The sequence below is a fragment of the Rhinoraja longicauda genome, chromosome 9 (genome assembly GCF_053455715.1).
Source record: "Rhinoraja longicauda isolate Sanriku21f chromosome 9, sRhiLon1.1, whole genome shotgun sequence".
NCBI classification, from domain to species: domain Eukaryota; kingdom Metazoa; phylum Chordata; class Chondrichthyes; order Rajiformes; family Arhynchobatidae; genus Rhinoraja; species Rhinoraja longicauda.
This window is the reverse complement of record NC_135961.1, coordinates 51,234,658-51,252,863: the sequence shown is the minus strand read 5'-3', so window position 1 is coordinate 51,252,863 and position 18,206 is coordinate 51,234,658. Positions and strand designations below refer to the sequence as shown.

General features: G+C 43.7%; 1 protein-coding gene across 1 annotated transcript in view; it reads right to left on the bottom strand.

Moving 5' to 3' along the window:
* Window positions 1-18,206, bottom strand: part of aig1 (androgen-induced 1 (H. sapiens)) — a 140,536-nt gene that overhangs the window by 47,653 nt on the left and 74,677 nt on the right. The window contains exon 3 of the mRNA XM_078405466.1: window positions 16,295-16,396. Coding sequence (XP_078261592.1) covers window positions 16,295-16,396 — 102 coding nt within the window. The remainder of the gene's footprint in view (window positions 1-16,294; window positions 16,397-18,206) is intronic.

Here is an 18,206-nt window from a genome sequence, read left to right as displayed (position 1 = left end):
GGAACAGATATTCCTCCTGAATCGTTTATTAAAAACTATCCTACATTTATAACCCCGCCTGCCGTATCATGGTACTAGAAGACTTCAAAGGGAGGTGCAAGTTAGCAAAATGCGAACAAAAAAAAAGTGTTATTTAAATAAAAGTAAAATTGTACTGCAGACAAATTCTTACAAGGACTCAATTTAAAGAGACTCAAAGCTATTATTTCCTACTGTTTGCAGATTTTTTTTCTGATATCACGGCGCTCACAGTGTACATATCGGCACTCTAGCACTCAGAAGCTCTTGCAGAATTTCCTGATTTCTTCAGACAACCGCACAGTCTGATTATTATCTGCAATTATTATCTGCTGTACAAAGTAATAGTTTAAAAGGAAAACACACCCTTTGTGTATTGGTTCAGTGTCTCACTCTAGCACGGAAATCCCTGTGGCTTGCTTGCAGCATGCTCACTTTTAACCAACAATAGAAGAATGCAGCCAAATATAGGCATGTGTGCGCTCTGCAAACTAACGGCACCCACTTTCTCATACTTTGCGCATGTCTGCTACTTCACGTTCGCACCAGGAGAAAATGAAAACTTCTGCACAACCTCAAAACCTCCCTTTCTTATTTGGAAGCCCACGGCCCTGTCTGAACCATACTGGTGCCCAGCATAATAGGCGGAAGCTTTGCTGCGATTTCAATGACGTTACAGATGGTTTGCGGTCTCAATCTGCTGTGAGAAAAACAGTTATCAATCAAGTGATAAGGGCAGATTTGCACTCGACTTTGTTAGGTAGTGGAAACTTGAGCAGAAATCATGGTGGAGTTTGAGCAGGAAGAATAAAAGCCCTAATTTGGTTTGTTCTATCTCACCGGTATGGTGGGGGTTTTATAAGCTGACCAATCATCAATAAGATTGGTGCGTTTAATGGCCACTGTAAATTGCTTCTTCTGTGAGTGGTAGAATCTGGGGCAGGTGATGGGGACATGGTTAGAATAGACTACTAGGAAAATTAGTGACAGAAAGTGATTGGTCTGGAAGCTAGCATTGACTTGATGGGCCAAAGTACCTCCTTCCATGTCAAAATATAGAATTAAATTCGACCTGTCTGAACTGTGAACGGTTTTGGTCTCCTTCCATGGTTCCCCGACATAATGTAGATTCACCAGACTGATTCCCGGGATGAGAGATTGTAAACCAGGCACACAGTCACTGGAATCCAGGAGAATTAAAACTCACAAGAGAATTTTTTGGGGGGAAAAACCGAGAAGCAGTTACTTTGGTTGAAGAGTATAGAGTTAAGATTCAGAGTCAAAGTATAAGAGGGAATTGTAAAAAAGGCAGGTGAAGGAAATCTAAAATTGAAACAGCTAAAGTTGGAAATATTCAGCACGCCAGGCAGCATCCAAGAAAAACAGTTAACATTTAAGTCTATGACTTTTAAGCAGTGAGCTCTAATGATCTGCCTGTCAAAAAAACCTTGCCTGTGTTCACCCATTACCTGCCACATTATGTCCGGCCCCTCCTCTCCTCTAGCTTCCTTTCCCCCTCCCTCTAAAATCAGTCTGCAGAAGGGTCCCGAGCTGAAAAGTCATCTTTACTTTACTATAGATTAGTTTAGAGATACAGCATGGAAACAGGCCCTTCGGCCCATCAGGTCCGCGCTGACCAGCTATTACCCTGTACACTAACACTATTCTACACACTTGGGACAATTTACAATTTTTACCGAAGCCAATTAAATGTTACATATTTGGAGTGTGGAAGGAAACCGGAGCCAGATCCATTTGTATGTATTTGGCCCAGATCCCTCTAAATCATTCCTATCCATGTATCCATCCTAATGGTCGTATTCAAGAAAGAGTTAGATGTAGCTTTTAGGGCTAGTGGAATCAAGGGATATGGGGAGGAAGCAGGAACGGGGTACTGATTTTGGATAACCAGCCATGATCATGTTGAATGGCGGTGCTAGCTTGAAGGGCCAAATGGCCTATTCCAACTATTTTCTATGGTTCTACGTCTCATCAGATGCCCAACTAAACCCACATAACCTGAGGGGGAGGGATAGCCCAATCCCACTGGTCTGCCGAAAAAGATTGATGATGATGTCACTTGATGACGTGTATTTATCTTCTCTCTAAATTCTCTGCACATCATATTGGGCTTTGTCTTAGTTGAGATTGGGAAAACTGATATAATTCTGGTTAAACTTGTGTATTCCTTGAATAATTTGGTAGCAAGCTTTCCTCTGAATCATGAGGTTATTACTTCAAGTTCTGCTCCAGTGAAAGGAATACAAAATAAATACTGGCTGTCACTGAAGTACAGTACCAAGGGTGCACTGCAATGTCTGTTATATGTGTCATTAAACCAATGCTCCCACATCTCTTTCACATACCGCTAATTTGATGAACAGGGAAATTCTCCCTGATCTTGACCAGCAATCGTTCCTCCATCACCAACATTAAGACTAGATTATCTACTCATTATCCCATTACTGATTGTGGCAGGCTGCATTTTGCAAAATGGCTGTTGAACTTCCCATTTTACAGCAATGTCAAAGGTTCTTCAATGTCTGAAAGATGTTGAAGTCATAAAATGCAAGTTTGTGTTTCTGCCTTCAAATGGTTAAGAAGAGATCAGTGGAAGTGTTTAGAAAGATGAAGCATTTTGGGGGAGCAACTGAGAAAAATTACACACAGGGAGATAAATGCAGAGGTTTCAGATAATTGGCAGGACATTTGGAGAAAGGGGTGTTTTTTTGAGTTGTATGTTTGCTGTGAGCTGTAATATACTGCCTGAAAACTTGTTGAAAACAAATTCAAGAAGAGCCTTCCAAAGATGAATATTGGCAAAGAAGAGATGTGCATGCTTGCTTGGAAAGTACAGCGGAGAGAAACTAATTAGGCAGTTATTTCAAAAGAACACACGCAGTCACGATGGGCTGAAGGGCTTCTTTCTCTGATGTTTATCTCACAAACTACTTTCTATCTGATGCAGCATTAATGGCTTTCCTTTGAAGAGGATGTCAGGAAATGGAAAACAAAAGGTAATCTTGCACTCATCTTCAGTTGTGTGGTTTCAGTTTGATCTATGCTTCTGGGCCCTGGAGGCTCGGCTGTTTGGAAGTTCCTTGGAATGTCTGGCACAATGCACTCCACGCAAGTTAACTTCAGGAAACCTTGGGATGACCCCAGCTCTGGCCAGGAAGAGGACTTCCAACAGCCGACACAGATTCTGAAGTCAATACTTGGCATGAATGAATATTTTTGTGAATAAACAAGAACTAGAGCTTAAACGCACCACAATGAAAATAAAACTCAAGAAGTTGGGTCACAGATTGTCTCAGCACTGTCTGAAGAGAAGTTAATGGCTACACATCAGAAGCAATTAATGATGAAGAGAGGAAATACTGTGGGCAGATGAATGTTTTAGCAAAGGGATCTCTTAGGGAGTCCATTGCGTTGTACCATGCAAGAAATAATATTTGATATTAGTTTTAGTTTTAGTTGTAGAGAGGCACCGTGGAAACAGGCCCTTTGGCCGATCGAGCCCATGGCGACCATCGATCACCCGAAGACTAGATCTGTTATCCCACTTTCTTGTCTTGCACATTAAGGGTAATTTACTGAGGCCAATTAACCTACAAACCTGCATATCTGGAATGTAGGAGGAAACCGGAGCACCCGAAGAAAACCCACGTGGTCACAGGAAGAACTTACAAACTCCGCACAGACAGAACCTGTAGTCAGGATGGAATCTGGGTCTCGGTGAGGCAGCAGCTCCACTGCTGCACTACTGTGCCATGCCTACTTCTCTTCATAAAACTCATTGTTAGCTTTGATAGAGTTAAAGAGTCATGGAGTTATTTAGCAGACTCACACACCTTCCTGTCCACCATGCTATGCTAACCCTTTTGCCAGTCTACATTAATCTCATTGGGCAGCACAGTCACGCAGGAGTAGATTTGGTCCCTTACGGCGCCAGAGACTCGGGTTCGATCCTGACTATGGGTGCTGTCTGTATGGAGTTTGTATGTTCTCCTGTGAGGTTGTTTTTTCCGGGTGCTCCGGTTTCCTTCCACACTCCAACGGCGTAAAGGGTTGTAGGTTAATTAGGTTTGGTAAAATTGTAAGTTGTCCTTAGTGTGTGTAGGATTGTGCTAGAGTGCAGGGATCGCTGGCTGGTGCAGACCCGGTGGACCAAAGGGCCTGTTTCCGCACTGTATCTCGAAGCTAAACTAATTTCCTGACCCCCCCAAATGCTGATTTTCCACAATGGAAGCATTTATGCCAAGCAATCATTTCCATATTAATGTATGCAGTTGGGAGACTCTGTGCTGTGAGGGAAACAGCTCATTGTAATTACATGTGATCTGAAAACCAGCTGATCTGATGCTGAACATTTGAAGGTCAGAGGCAGGAGGAGGCAAAAAGGCCGGAAATGAAGGAAATAATGTATTTTTTACCCCACTCCGAGCTATTGTATTTAATGAATGCAAAGTGAGTGCCTTTGGTTCAGTTCTTCTGAAGGCACTATATAGATCAGCGAGGGATGGGCACGAGAGTTATCTCACCACATTTGCCTTTGTAGCGTGTCCTTCCTGTGAAACTGGGTCAGGCTGCAGCTGGGTGCAAATCTGCAGCTGCGACCCGCTCCGTCACCCCTACTTAACGGCGCCTGTCCTGGGGAAACAGAAGTGCCATTCTGCTTGCGAAAGGCAGTCTGAATTATCTGCTTTATGGTGAAGAGGGAGGTACTCCCAGGAACACTCGCCCACTGCGTGTGGGGCCGGCTGTGGTGCTGTCAAACTGTCATCCACCTCCTTGCCAAGAAGTCTGGGAATGGAGGCAGCGCCCTATTGTCGAGGTTCATTCCAAGGAACACAAGGCTCTGCTCCACTGACTGTTCCCAGGGACCCACATCTCAGTGAAGGCGGAGACCCTGTGGGCAGGAGCACAATCTAGGGCCTTGTTGCCACTCAACACTGAGAGGCTGGTCCATGTATAAACAGGCCTCTTGAATGCCTCATTAATGCAATGTTAAAGGATGAAACATCAGTGACATTGACATATTGCAAAGGAATGCAATGAATTTTCTGGTAGAGTAAATGAAAATAATGCCATGTCCTGATTGTGTTTACTGTACATATTACAAATAAATGTATCTTTGTAAAATACATATTTCCCTGGGATACATGACAAGACATAGATCTGTTGCTGAAGGACCAACAGCTAGGGTGAAAGGCATGCCGTGGTGTGCCCATGACTCACTGGTCTTCCACAGGATGGACACAAAATGCTGGAGTAACTCAGCAGGATAGGCAGCATATCTGGAGAGAAGGAATGGGTGATGTTCTCAGTCGAGATCCTTCTTCAGACTGAGTCAGGGGAGAGGGAGATACAGAGATAAGGAAGTGTAAGGTGTGAAAACGAGTCAAAGGGGATGCAGTTCAAGGAAAATGTAGAGCTCGGAGATAGTAACAACAAATCAAACAGAGATAAAATGTAATTGAGGATAGTCAGACTGGGTGGAGAACTGGGAAGGGGGAGGGATGGAGAGAGAGGGAAAGCAAAGGTTACTTGAAGTTGGAGAAAATAATATTCATGCCGCTGGGGTGTAAGTTGCCCAAGTGAATAACTCCTGTCTTCCACAGGAATTCACTGCACTTAATGCAGCAAGCTGGCAAGATCGAAGGCCCAGGATTACCTGCTGAGGGAGGTGCTGGCAGTCGGTGCAGCTGCCAAAAGGGTTCTGTATGGAAAGGCCACATCTTACGGAACTCCCGATCCCGATCATCCAATCTACCTCGTCGCAACCCTTGCACTTTATTTTAACTGCACTCTCTCTGTAGCTGTAACACTCTGCACCCTGTTTATCTTCTATTTTGCACTACCCGATGTACTCAAGTATGGTGTGGTTTGCCTGGATCGTAAGTACAAGTTTTTCACTGTATCTCAATACACATGACAATAAAAATAAACCAATATGGAGTATTGTGTGCAGTCATCTGGAGTTTTGTGTGCAGTTTTGGTCTCCTAATTTGAGGATGGACGTCCTTGCTATTGAGGCAGTGCAGCATAGGTTCACGAGGTTAATCCCTGGGATGGAGGGACTGTCATATGAGGAAAGATTGGAAAGACTGGGCTTGTATTCACTGCAGTTTAGAAGGATGAGAGGGGATCTTATAGAGACGTATAAAATTATAAAAGGACTGGACAAGCTAGATGCAGGAAAAATGTTCCCAATGTTGGGAGAGTCCAGAACCAGGGTACACTGTCTAAGAATAAAGGGGAGGCCATTTAAAACTGAGGTGAGAAGAAACTTTTTCACCCAGAGAGTTGTGAATTTGTGGAATTCTCTGCCACAGAAGGCAGTGGAGGCCAATTCACTGGATGGATTTAAGAGATAGTTAGATAGAGCTCTAGGGGCTGGTGGAATCAAGGGAGAAGGGGAGAAGGCAGGCACAGGTTACTGATAGTGAACGATCAGCCATGATCACAATGAATGGCGGTGCTGGCTCGAAGGGTCAAATGGCCTCCTCCTGCATTTTATTTTCTATGTTTATATGTTTCTAATAAATCAAACCAAATGGGAAAGTCAACAAGAGTGTTAAATTATATGAATATAATATATCTATAGAAAGGAAAAAAATATTAGGTTTTGATGTCATAACTTCATGTAAATTTTGTAAGCAAATTAAATGATATAATGTGATATATGCAAATAACATATTTGCAGAGTTTACGAGCATGGCTATAATAAAATGGTTGTTACTGAGCTTGCAGCCAGAGCACTGGAACACGTCCAGAGTCAAGAGTTCAATCCCACCATGACAATTGTAGAAAATTACAATTCAACAAATTAACTGAATCTGAAATTGGGAAAGGAAGTTGTTCTCAGTCAAGGTGATAATGATTCCTACTCCTGGAATGTCGTTTATAAAAAAGCACTAATGCTGCACAAGGTTCACTAATGTCCTTTGGGGAAGGAAAACTGATGTCCTTACCTCGTCTTTATTCACAAAATGCTGGAGTAACATAGAAACATAGAAACATAGAAAATAGGTGCAGGAGTAGGCCATTCGGCCCTTCGAGCCTGCACCGCCATTCAATAAGATCATGGCTGATCATCCAACTCAGTATCCTGCACCTGCCTTCTCTCCATACCCCCTGATCTCTTTAGCCACAAGGGCCACATCTAACTCCCTCTTAAATATAGCCAATGAACTGGCCTCAACTACCTTCTGTGGCAGAGAATTCCACAGATTCACCGCTCTCTGTGTGAAAAAAAACATTCTCATCTCGGTCTTAAAAGACTTCCCCCTTATCCTTAAACTGTGACCCCTTGTTCTGGTAACTCAGCAGGTCAGGCAGCATCTCAGGAGAGAAGGAATGGGCGACGTTTCGGGTCGAGACCCTTCTTCAGACTGATGTCAGGGGGGCGGGACGTCTGTTCTATATGTGACTCCAGAACCACAAACTGCCAGCTGCCACTGGCAGGAGTAGATAAAATGATGAAAGGTATATATATTGATAATATGTTTCTCAGGGTGGAAATGTCAAATGCTAGAGGATATAGGTTTAAGATAAAAAGAGGAAAGTTTAAAGGAGATGTGCGGGACAGGTTTTTTACACAAAGAGTATGAGGTGCCTGGAATACGCTGCCAGGGAAGATGGCAGAAGTAAATATGATGGTGACGTTTAAGAAGCATTTAGGCAGACACATGGACATGCAGAGAATACAGAGGTACAAACTTTTACCTCAGCGGATACAAACTTTAGCCTCTGTGTCGGAGCCATTAAACTCACCAGGGCCTAGTTCCTTGCACTCCTTTTAAACTCATCAGGGCCCCATTTCTTATGACTCCGTGAAACATACAGGGTTCACTAGAAAATTTATTATACTGCTAATTATCTGAAAAACATGCCCGTCTGACATAAAGAAAGCCCTAACCGTGTCAGATTTACTGTGCTTTCAAGTAACTGTTTACAGTCATCTTTTTGCTAAATTGCTTCTCAGTTGGGTGAAATTGGTTTCACCCCAATTTAGAAACTTTCCTAGTTTTTTAGCCTTGTCCTTTCCATAATTCTGTCTAATTGAATTATCATCAAATTGCTCTCCCACTGATACTCCTTTCCTTTGCCAGTTTCACTGACCAAAACTAAATCCAGGTTTATGTGTGGGAAGGAACTGCAGATGTTGGTTGCAACCACAACAACCTGACTGCGGGAGAAGACGGCAGGAGAAGGGAAAGGCATTGTGGCCTTCCATCGCAGTGAGGGGAGGACTGGAGGAGACTCACTGTGATGGATGTTTCTTTGATGGATGTTTCTTTTTTTGTGTGTTTTTGGGGTTGTGTAATTTTAATGCCTATTTAATGCTTTTATTGTTGGACTGTGGGTGACTGAATTTCGTCCAATATTGGATGACAAATAAAGCTATCTTGAATCTTGAATCTTGAAAATGCTAGAGTAACTCAGCGCGACAGGCAGCATCTCTGGAGAGAAGGAACGGGTGATGTTTTGGGTCTCGAGCCTTTTTTGAGGATGTAACTAGGAAAATGGACAAGGGAGAGCCAGTGGTTGTAGTGTACCTGGACTTTCAGAAAGCCTTCGATAAGGTCCCACAGGAGATTAGTGGGCAAAATTAGAGCACATGGTATTGGGGGTAGGGTACTGACATGGATAGAAAATTGGTTGGCAGACAGGAAACAAAAGGTAGGGATAAATGGGTCCCTTTCAGAATGGCAGGCAGTGACTAGTGGGGTACTGCAAGGTTCGGTGCTGGGACCGCAGTTATTTATAATATACATTCATGACTTAGATGAAGGGATTAAAAGTAACATTAGCAGATTTGCAGATGATACAAAGCTGGGTGGCAGTGTGAAGTGTGAGGAGGATGCCTTGAGGATGCAGGGTGACTTGGACAAGTTGTGTGAGTGGGCAGATGCATGGCAGATGCAGTTTAATGTGGATAAATGTGAGGTTATTCTGTTTGGTGGTAAGAACAGGAAGGCAGATTATTATCTGAATGGTGTCAAGTTAGGAAAAGAGGAAGTACAACAGATCTGGGTGTCCTAGTTTATCAGTCACTGAAAGTAAGCATGCAGGCACGGCAGGCAGTGAAGAAAGCAAATGGAATGTTGGCCTTCATAACAAGAGTAGTTGAGTATAGGAGCAAAGAGGTCCTTCTGCAGTTGTACAGGGCCCTAGTGAGACCGCACCTGGAGTATTGTGTGCAGTTTTGGTCTCCAAATTTGAGGAAGGACATTCTTTCTATTGAGGGAGTGCAGCGTAGGTTCACGAGGTTAATTCCGGAATGGTGGGACTGTCTTATGTTGAAAGTCTGGAGCGACTGGGCTTGTATACTCTGGAATTTAGAAGGATGGGAGGGGATCTTATTGAACATATAAGATTATTAAGGGGTTGGACACGTTAGAGGCAGGAAACATGTTTCCGATGTTGGGGGAGTCCTGAACCAGGAGCCACAGTTTAAGAATAAGGAGTAGGCCATTTAGAACGGAGATGAGGAAAAACTTTTTCACTCAGAGAGTTGTGAAGCTGTGGAACTCTCTGCCTCAGAAGGCAGTGGAGGCCAATTCCCTGGATGCTTTCAAGAGAGAGTTAAATAACACTCTTAATGATATGGGGAGAAGGCAGGAACGGGGTACTGATTGTGGATGATCAGCCATGATCACGGTGAAAAAAATGGTGGTGCTGGCTCGAAGGGCCAAATGGCCTACTCCTGCACCTATTGTCTATTGTCTATTAAGATGCTGCCTGTCCCACTGAGTTACTCCAGCATTTAGTGTAAATCCAGATTTATCCCCCATCTTGTTGCACTTGTCACACTCTTTAAACATTTTACTCTGAATGCAGTTTAGGAGTTCAATGCCCTCTCTGATATAGAGGAAGTTAACCCTCTCATTTAACTTCAGGATAAATGAAATCCTCCCCCATTCACTGCCCTCATGCTTCTATCTAAAAAAATGCTCTTCTATTTAATGGACTGTTTGAAGGCCTAAAGTATACTTCCAATGGAGTGTTTGACCTTCCCTTGTCCTTTTGTTCAACCCACTTAGCTTCATTGCAAAATCACACAACTGAACTACTGGAACTGTTGCCTCACAGCCATAATGCCCAGGACTTAATCCTGATCCCAGCTGTTATCTGAGTGGAGTTTGCACGTTCTCTCTATATATGGGTTTCCCCCAGATGCTCTGATTTCCTCCTGCCTGCCAAAATAATCATGCAGGTTGTGAGTTAACTGGCCACTGTAAATTGACCCTATTTACTGTGTGGCTGTGTGGTAGAATCTGGGGGGGGGGGGGGTGTTGTTGGTACATGGGGCCAAGCAAGACTCAGAGAAGTATCTCGATGAGAGCTTTAATCACAAAGGCACATTAGTCTATGGACTGAGTGCTGGTAAATGAGATTCGATGAATTCTGGTTTTGTTTTGTTTGGATAATTATTACCATCATGTGCACTGAGATGCAATGAAAAGCATTTGTCTGTGTGCTATCCGGTCAATGCATGAGTTCAATCAAACAACTCTCTGCATTGTCCAGCAGTCATGAGAACCGGAGGACATAGGTTTCAGATGAAAGAGGAAAGATTTAATAGGAACCTGAGGGGTAACATTTTCACACAAAGGGTGGTGGGTGTATGACTCTATGACTCTAGTTTTTATCGTCCACCCGTAGTCAGGACCGAACCTGGGTCTCCGGCACAGCAAACACTGTAAGGCAGCAACTCGACCGCTGTGCCCTATTGGGATGCACCAACGGCTCTGCCCAAAACCGCAACAAATTGTTATTGTTATACAAACTGCTATTGAGGGCGTGCAGCGTAGGTTCACTAGGTTAATTCCCGGAATGGCGGGACTGTCATATGTTGAAAGACTGGAGCGGCTAGGCTTGTATACACTGGAATTTAGAAGGATGAGAGGGGATCTCATCGAAACATATAAGATTATTACGGGGTTGGACACGTTAGAGGCAGGAAACAGGTTCCCAATGTTGGGGGAGTCTAGAACAAGGGGCCACAGTTTAAGAATAAGAGGTAGGCCATTTAGAACGGAGATGAGGAAAAACATTTTCAGTCAGAGAGTTGTAAATCTGTGGAATTCACTGCCTCAGAAGGCAGTGGAGGCCAATTCTCTGAATGCATTCAAGAGAGAGCTAGATAGAGCTCTTAAGGATAGCGGAGTCAGGGGGTATGGGGAGAAGGCCGAAACGGGGTACTGATTGAGAATGATCAGCCATGATCACATTGAATGGTAGTGCTGGCTCGAAGGGCCGAATGGCCTACTCCTGCACCTATTGTCTATTGACTAAATTGCAGAGAGTTAAATTGTAACATTGAAGGAGCAATTTGACAGGTACATGGAATGGACAGGTTTAAAGGGATAGGGGCCAAAAACAGGCAAGTGCGACTAGTGTAGATGGGACATGTTGGTCGGTATGAACAAGTTGGGTCGGAGGACCTGTTTTCATGCTATATAACCTTATGAGTTGTGGATGTAGCCGACTATCTCACATAACCCAGCCTCCCCTCTATCAACTCCATCTATGCTTCATGCTTCATGTGCTAACTGGCCACCTTACCTGCCAGCCAACTGCATCACCAGGATGCTTGTGGCAAGGGAATTGTTTTCTCTAAGCCTACTGTCAGGTTGTGGTGAATGTTAACAAGGCCTTGTCTGATTTTACCATCAAGCTATCATTGTACAGAGTTGAACCTACATGAAAGCAGTCTGATTCTTACTCAGTGATGCAGGACAGAAACTAAGCAAAGTGAGTAGCACGGAGAGCAAAGGAGAACACTTCTATTAGATTTTGCAGTCTGCTCTCTCCACATATTTTGCATATTTTTCTGTGCAGCTCACCTATTTGTTTATGCGTGCAGGCTTATCTGCCACATTCATGTCCTTTTTATTTGGGGGAAATTCAATAAGCCATCGCAGAATACTTGCACACGCCCAATATCGCTCACGCAAAGGTGTTTGCATTATCCACGAACTAGGTCACCAGCAAAAACGTCATAAAGCAGGCCTGCCCCACCCCCTCCGCCCCTTGACTCTGAAGGTTCAGGAACACTTAAAGACTGAGACAACCTTTGCATGTCTTCTGAAACAGTGTACAATAAAACAGAGAGTACTAGAAATGCTCAGCAGTCAAGCAGTGCCTGTGGAACGAGAAACAGAGGTCGTGTTTCAGATTGATGACATTTAATCAATATTTTCATTCTTCATAGCATTTTGCTTTTGAATGAGTTTTTAATCCACTACAAACTTTTCGAGGAAATCAGTAGGTCTACAGGTAGGCTCGATGGTGAAGAAGGTATTTTGGCATACTTGCCTTCATTGGTAAGGTTATTGAATACAGGAGTTGGGACGTTATCCTGCAGCTGGACCTGACATTGGTGAGACTACATTTGGAGTATTGTGTTCAATTCTGGCCATCCTGTCATAGGAAGGATGTCATTAAGCTGGAAAGGGTGCAGAAAAGATTCATCAGGATGTTATCAACAGATGAGGGCTTGAGTTAAAAGGAGAGGCTGGCTAGGCTGTGACATTTCTTTCCCTGGAATAGAAGAGACTGAAGGATGACCTTATAGTGGAGGTATGCAAAATCATGAGAGGCACAGATAGGGTTAATGGTCCCTTTCCCAGGATTGAGCAGTCAAGAAAGAATGAAAGGGGGAAGATTAAAAAGAGGCCTAGGGGCATTTTCTTCATTCAGAGAGTGGTTAATATATGGAATGAACTTCCAGAAGAAGCTATAGACGGGGTTACAATTGTAACACTTCAAAAATATTTGGACAAATACATGGATAGGAAAAGTTTAGAAGAAAATGTGGTAAATGCAGGCAAATGGCACCATCTCAGTTATAAAACCTAGTCAGCATAGAAAGGTTGGCCAAAGGCCCTGTTTCCATGCTGTCTGACTCAAGACTATAATTAGTCCAGGGATTCACTTGATCCCAGCTGCTCGTACTTGACACATGCCTCCTTTTTTTCTGTGCAGAGCTTCAATTTCTCTTGCCATCCATGGTTCCTTGCTTCTACTGGCCTACCCTTCACTTTAACAGGAACAGGTAGACCTTGAACTCTTGCTATCTCATTTTAGGAGCCTCCCACTCGGTGGACATCCCTTCACTTCCAAACAACTTGCACCAATTAACTTTTGCAAGCTCCTACCTGATACCATAAAAATTAGCCTTACCTTAATTTTGATTTTTAACTTGTAGACCAGATCTGTCCTTTTGCATAGCCACTTAAAAACGAATAGAATTATGGACACTGGTCCCAAAGTGCTCCCCACTGACTCTTCAGTCTCTTACCCTCTTCTATTTTACAAGCATAGGTCAAGCTTTGTCTTATACGTAGTAGGGTCCTCTTTATATTGTGTGAAAAAACTTTCCTGAACACACTCAACAAATTCCATCCAATCTACGCTTTAAACTCTGTGGCAGTCCCAGTTATTTATAAGGAAAGTTTAAATTCTTCGTCGTCTTGTCCATGAAATTTGTATGATTTTCACCATTCGGGGCTCACACAGAAGCTTATTGGCAAGCCGAGAATGGAGCATGAAGTACAAAATTCTTACTACAGCTGTACAAAGACCACACTGCATCTGAGATCCAGGTTTGATCCTGACCTCAGGTGTTCTTTGTGTGGATTCTTCACATTCTCCCTCTTGGTGGGTTTCCTCAAGTGCTCTGGTTTCCTCCCACATCCCAAAGACTTGCAGGTTTGTAGGTTAATTGACCTCACAAGGTCATAAGGTCATACGTGATAGGATCAGAATTGGGCCATTCGGCCCATCAAGTCTACACCGCCATTCAATCATGGCTGATTTATCTCTCCCTACTAACCCCATTCTCCTGCCTTCTCCCCACATCCCATGACACCTGTACTAATCAAGAATCTATCTATCTCAGCCTTAAAAATATCCATTGACTTGGCCTCCACAGCCTTCTGTGGCAAAGAATTCCATCTCTGTAAATTGCTCCTAGTGCAAGGAATGGATGCGAAAGTGGGATAACATGAAACTGGTGTGAGCAGGTGATCAATGATCAGACCGACGGGCCTGATTCCATGCTGTATCTCTAAACTAAACTAAACTGCACAACAACTGGACAATAGACAATAGACATTAGACAATAGGTGCATGAGGAGACCATTCGGCCCTTCGAGCCAGCACCGCCATTCAATGTGATCATGACTGATCATTCTCAATCAGTACCCCGTTCCTGCCTTCTCCCCATACACCCTGACTCCGTTATCCTTAAGAGCTCTATCTAGCTCTCTCTTGAAGGCATTCAGAGAATTGTCCTCCACTGCCTTCTGAGGCAGAGAATTCCACAGATTCACAACTCTCTGACTGAAAAAGTTTTTCCTCATCTCAGTTCTAAATGGCCTACCCCTTATTCTTAAACTGTGGCCCCTTGTTCTGGACTCCCCCAACATTGGGAACATGTTTCCTGCCTCTAACGTGTCCAACCCCTTAATAATCTTATACGTTTCGATAATATTTCCTCTCATCCTTCTAAATTCCAGTGTATACAAGCCTAGTCACTCCAGTCTTTCAATATATGACAGTCCTGCCATTCCGGGAATTAACCTAGTAAACCTACGCTGCACGCCCTCAATAGCAAGAATATCCTTCCTCAAATTTGGAGACCATGTACAGTTATAGCTTTTGTAAGAAAGAACCACAGATGCTGGTTTAAATCGAAGGTAGACACAAAATGCTGGAATATCTCAGCGGGACAGGCAGCATCTCTGGAGAGAAGGAATGGGTGACATTTCAGGCCGAGACCCTTCGGACTGATGTCAGGGGAGTGGGTGGGACAAAGATAGAATGTAGTCTGAGACAGTAAGACTAGTGGGAGAACTGGGAAGAGGGAGGGGATCGAGAGGGAAAGAGGAACTATCTGAAGTTAGGAAGTCAATGTTCATACCGCTGGTGTGTAAACTACCCAAGCGAAATATGAGGTGCTGTTCCTCCAATTTGCGCTGGGCCTCACTCTGACAGTGGAAGAGGCCCAGGACAGAAAGGTCAGATTGGGAATGGGAGGGGGAGCTGAAGTGCTGAGCAACCGGGAGATCAGATAAATTAAGACGGACTAAGTGGAGATGTTCAGCGAAACGATCACCGAGCCTGCGCTTGGTCTCGCCAATGTAGAGTTGAGACCTGGAACAGCGGATGCAGTACATGAGGTTGGAGGAGGTGCAAGAGAACCTCTGCTTCACCTGGAAAGACTGTTTGGGTCCTTGGATAGAGTTGTCTCTGCTTCACCTGGAAAGACTGTATGGGTCCGTGGATGGAGTTATAGCTTCGTTATTTAAGACAATACTGGTATTCAAAACAATGCAGTGAAAGTTCATTTGATTGACTCCTCATAAGGCAGAAAGGAAAGATTGAGAATTAGATGAACAACGATGCGGGGAGATTGCAAACAGCTGCAAAACTAATAGGTTTGACATAGTTGATGATTTTAACTTTCCCAATATAGATTGGGATGACCAAAGTGCCAAGGGCTTAGATGTGGTGTAATTTGTCAAGTGTGTTCAGGAAAGTTTTTTCAGGCAGTATGTAGAGGGCCCTGCAAGGGAGAGGACCAAGCTTAGCACGCTTTCAGGGAATTAGGCCAAGTCAGTGGATATTTTTAAGGCAGAGATAGATAGATTCTTGATTAGTACAGGTGTCAGAGGTTATGGGAAGAAAGCAGGAGAATGGGGTTAGGAGGGAGAGATAGTTCAGCCATGATTGAATGGCGGAGTGTACTTGATGGGCCGAATGGCCTAATTCTACTCCTATTCCTTATGACCTTATGACTTTATGACTTACGGAGGAACCTTGCGGTGCCGGTCCATAGCTCCCTGAAAGTGGTGACACATGTGGATCGGGTGGTGAAGAAGCCATTTGGCATGCTTGCCTTCATAGGTGGAGGGTTTGAATATAAGAATTGGGATGTCACTTTGCAGCTGCACAATGCACCAGTCAGACTGAACCTGTAGTATTTTGTACAGTTCTGGTAGCCACACTGCAGGAAGGATGTTACGCCAACAGGGAGAGTGGAGAACAAACTCATAGGATGTTGCCTGGAATGGAAAGGTGTATTTATAAGGAGAGATTGGAGAGACTAGGCTTATTCTCACTGGAACATAGAAGGCTGAGGGGGTGACCTTATCATAAAATTATGAGGGGTATAGTTAGGGTTGGAATAATTCTGTCGGAAATCATGCAATAATCAATAACTCCTGACGTCATTGCCTGACAAATTCGTTGTACTCACCATTCCATGGTTAATCCACTGCGGTATAAAGCTGTCCAAGATTCTTGGATAAACCAGTTCTCGATCATACAGGTATAAGGCCCAGAATATTGTCACTACCAGCTGCGGAGAAAGAAGAAATCAGAACAAAATAACAATATTGCCTCAAAGTTGTGTTTCAGCCTTGTAGCATTTAGGGTTCTTCTTGCAAATGCTATGGAGAAAAGCACACACTGGCATCAAAGAACAGAGCATCAAAGAAATACATCTAAACTGAAGTATGGTGCGGGCAGTGTTGCTAAATTGACCATGTTGTGGACCATCCTTGGCCACCTTAATACAAATTGCATGTAACACCACAACACCCTTTTGGTATACAAAGCAGGGCACCAACACTCAATCCCCAAAAAAACATTCATATCTCAAAGCAAAAATCTATTAAAACAATGTGACAGCATGTTACACATTTTACAACTATACTTGTATGGTTTCCATAATAGGCTATGGAAAGAGACAAAAAGTCAGAGAAAGATATAGCATGGAAACAGCCCTTCAGCCCCTGCAGTCAATGGCAGTAAACAAGGACCTATTTTTTTCATAATGCCTATCCAAAGTCATTCTCCCAAATATCTATTAACCCCTCAGTGTGGGTAATGTAGAATCAATGGTTGAGGTGGGGTAGGGGGAGTGGGCTTTGATGAGTAAAAAGTGGATTATCGTAGAAATATTGTAAATGGGTGGATTGATGGAGCCCCAGCGGGCCTGTTTCTGCGTTGTATCTCTTATAACACCTGCAGGTTCGGCTACTCACCTGCACTGGGGGCAATTTACATTGGCCAATGAACCTAGCAAAACGCACATCGTTGTGATGTGGGAGAAAACCGGAGCAGTCATGGGAAACCCATGCGGTTACAAGGAGAACATGCAAAATCCACACAAACAGCAGAGGTGAGGGTTGAACAGGGATCACAGGTGCTGTGAGGCATTAGCTCTACTTGCAGTGCACTGTGTTAGATGTTGCAGCACTGATCATATATTCAAACCAGTCAGTACTTAAGCAGCTTTCCCCTGTGACAGTCAGCCACAGTAGAAGGGCAGAAGGAGCTTTTATTGAGGAGAAGGAGAAAGCGGGAGGAGGGGCAACAGCATGTAGATTGCCCTTAACCTCTCCCCAGTCCTATATGGTGCTTCCCAATCAAGGCGGCAATGCTGCTAGCACATAATTGATCTGAAAGCAGCTCCAGTGAAACATTTCACATCATTTTAACGATGTGCAATGGATCTTGAGATGCAAGTCCACAGTTTCCTGAAAGTGACAAAACAAGTAGATTGAGTGGTGATGAAGGCATATGGTATGCTTGCCTTCATTGATCTGGGCACTATGAACACACTGGGTAGTCGTGTTGCAGCTTTATATAATTTTGATGAGGTTGTATTTAGAGTATTGTGTGCAGTTCAAGTCACTGCATTGCGTAAAGGACATTGGGGCTTTGGAAAGTGTACAGAAGACGTTCACCAGAATATTGCCTGGAAAAGAGAGCAGTAGATATGAGGAGAAGTTGGACAAACTCGGATTGTTTTCTCTGGAGCATCGGAATCTGAGGGGCGACCTGATAGAACTTTATGAAATTATGCGAGACATGATGAGGTAGAGAGTCAAAATCTTTTTTCCAGGGACAAAATCGCAAGTACTTGGGAGTGCAGCTTTAAGGTGAGAGGCGCAAGGTTTAAAGCAGATTTACGAACCAACTTTATTACACGAAGAGTGGAAGGTGCCCAGAATGGGCTGCCAGAAGAGATGATGGAAACAGATGAGCTAGAAACGTTTTAATATGCATTTAGGCAGACGCACGATCTGGCAGGGAATAATGATGATATGCAGGCAGATGTGCAGTTTAAGCTGGCATCATGATTGGCACAGATATCGTAGGCC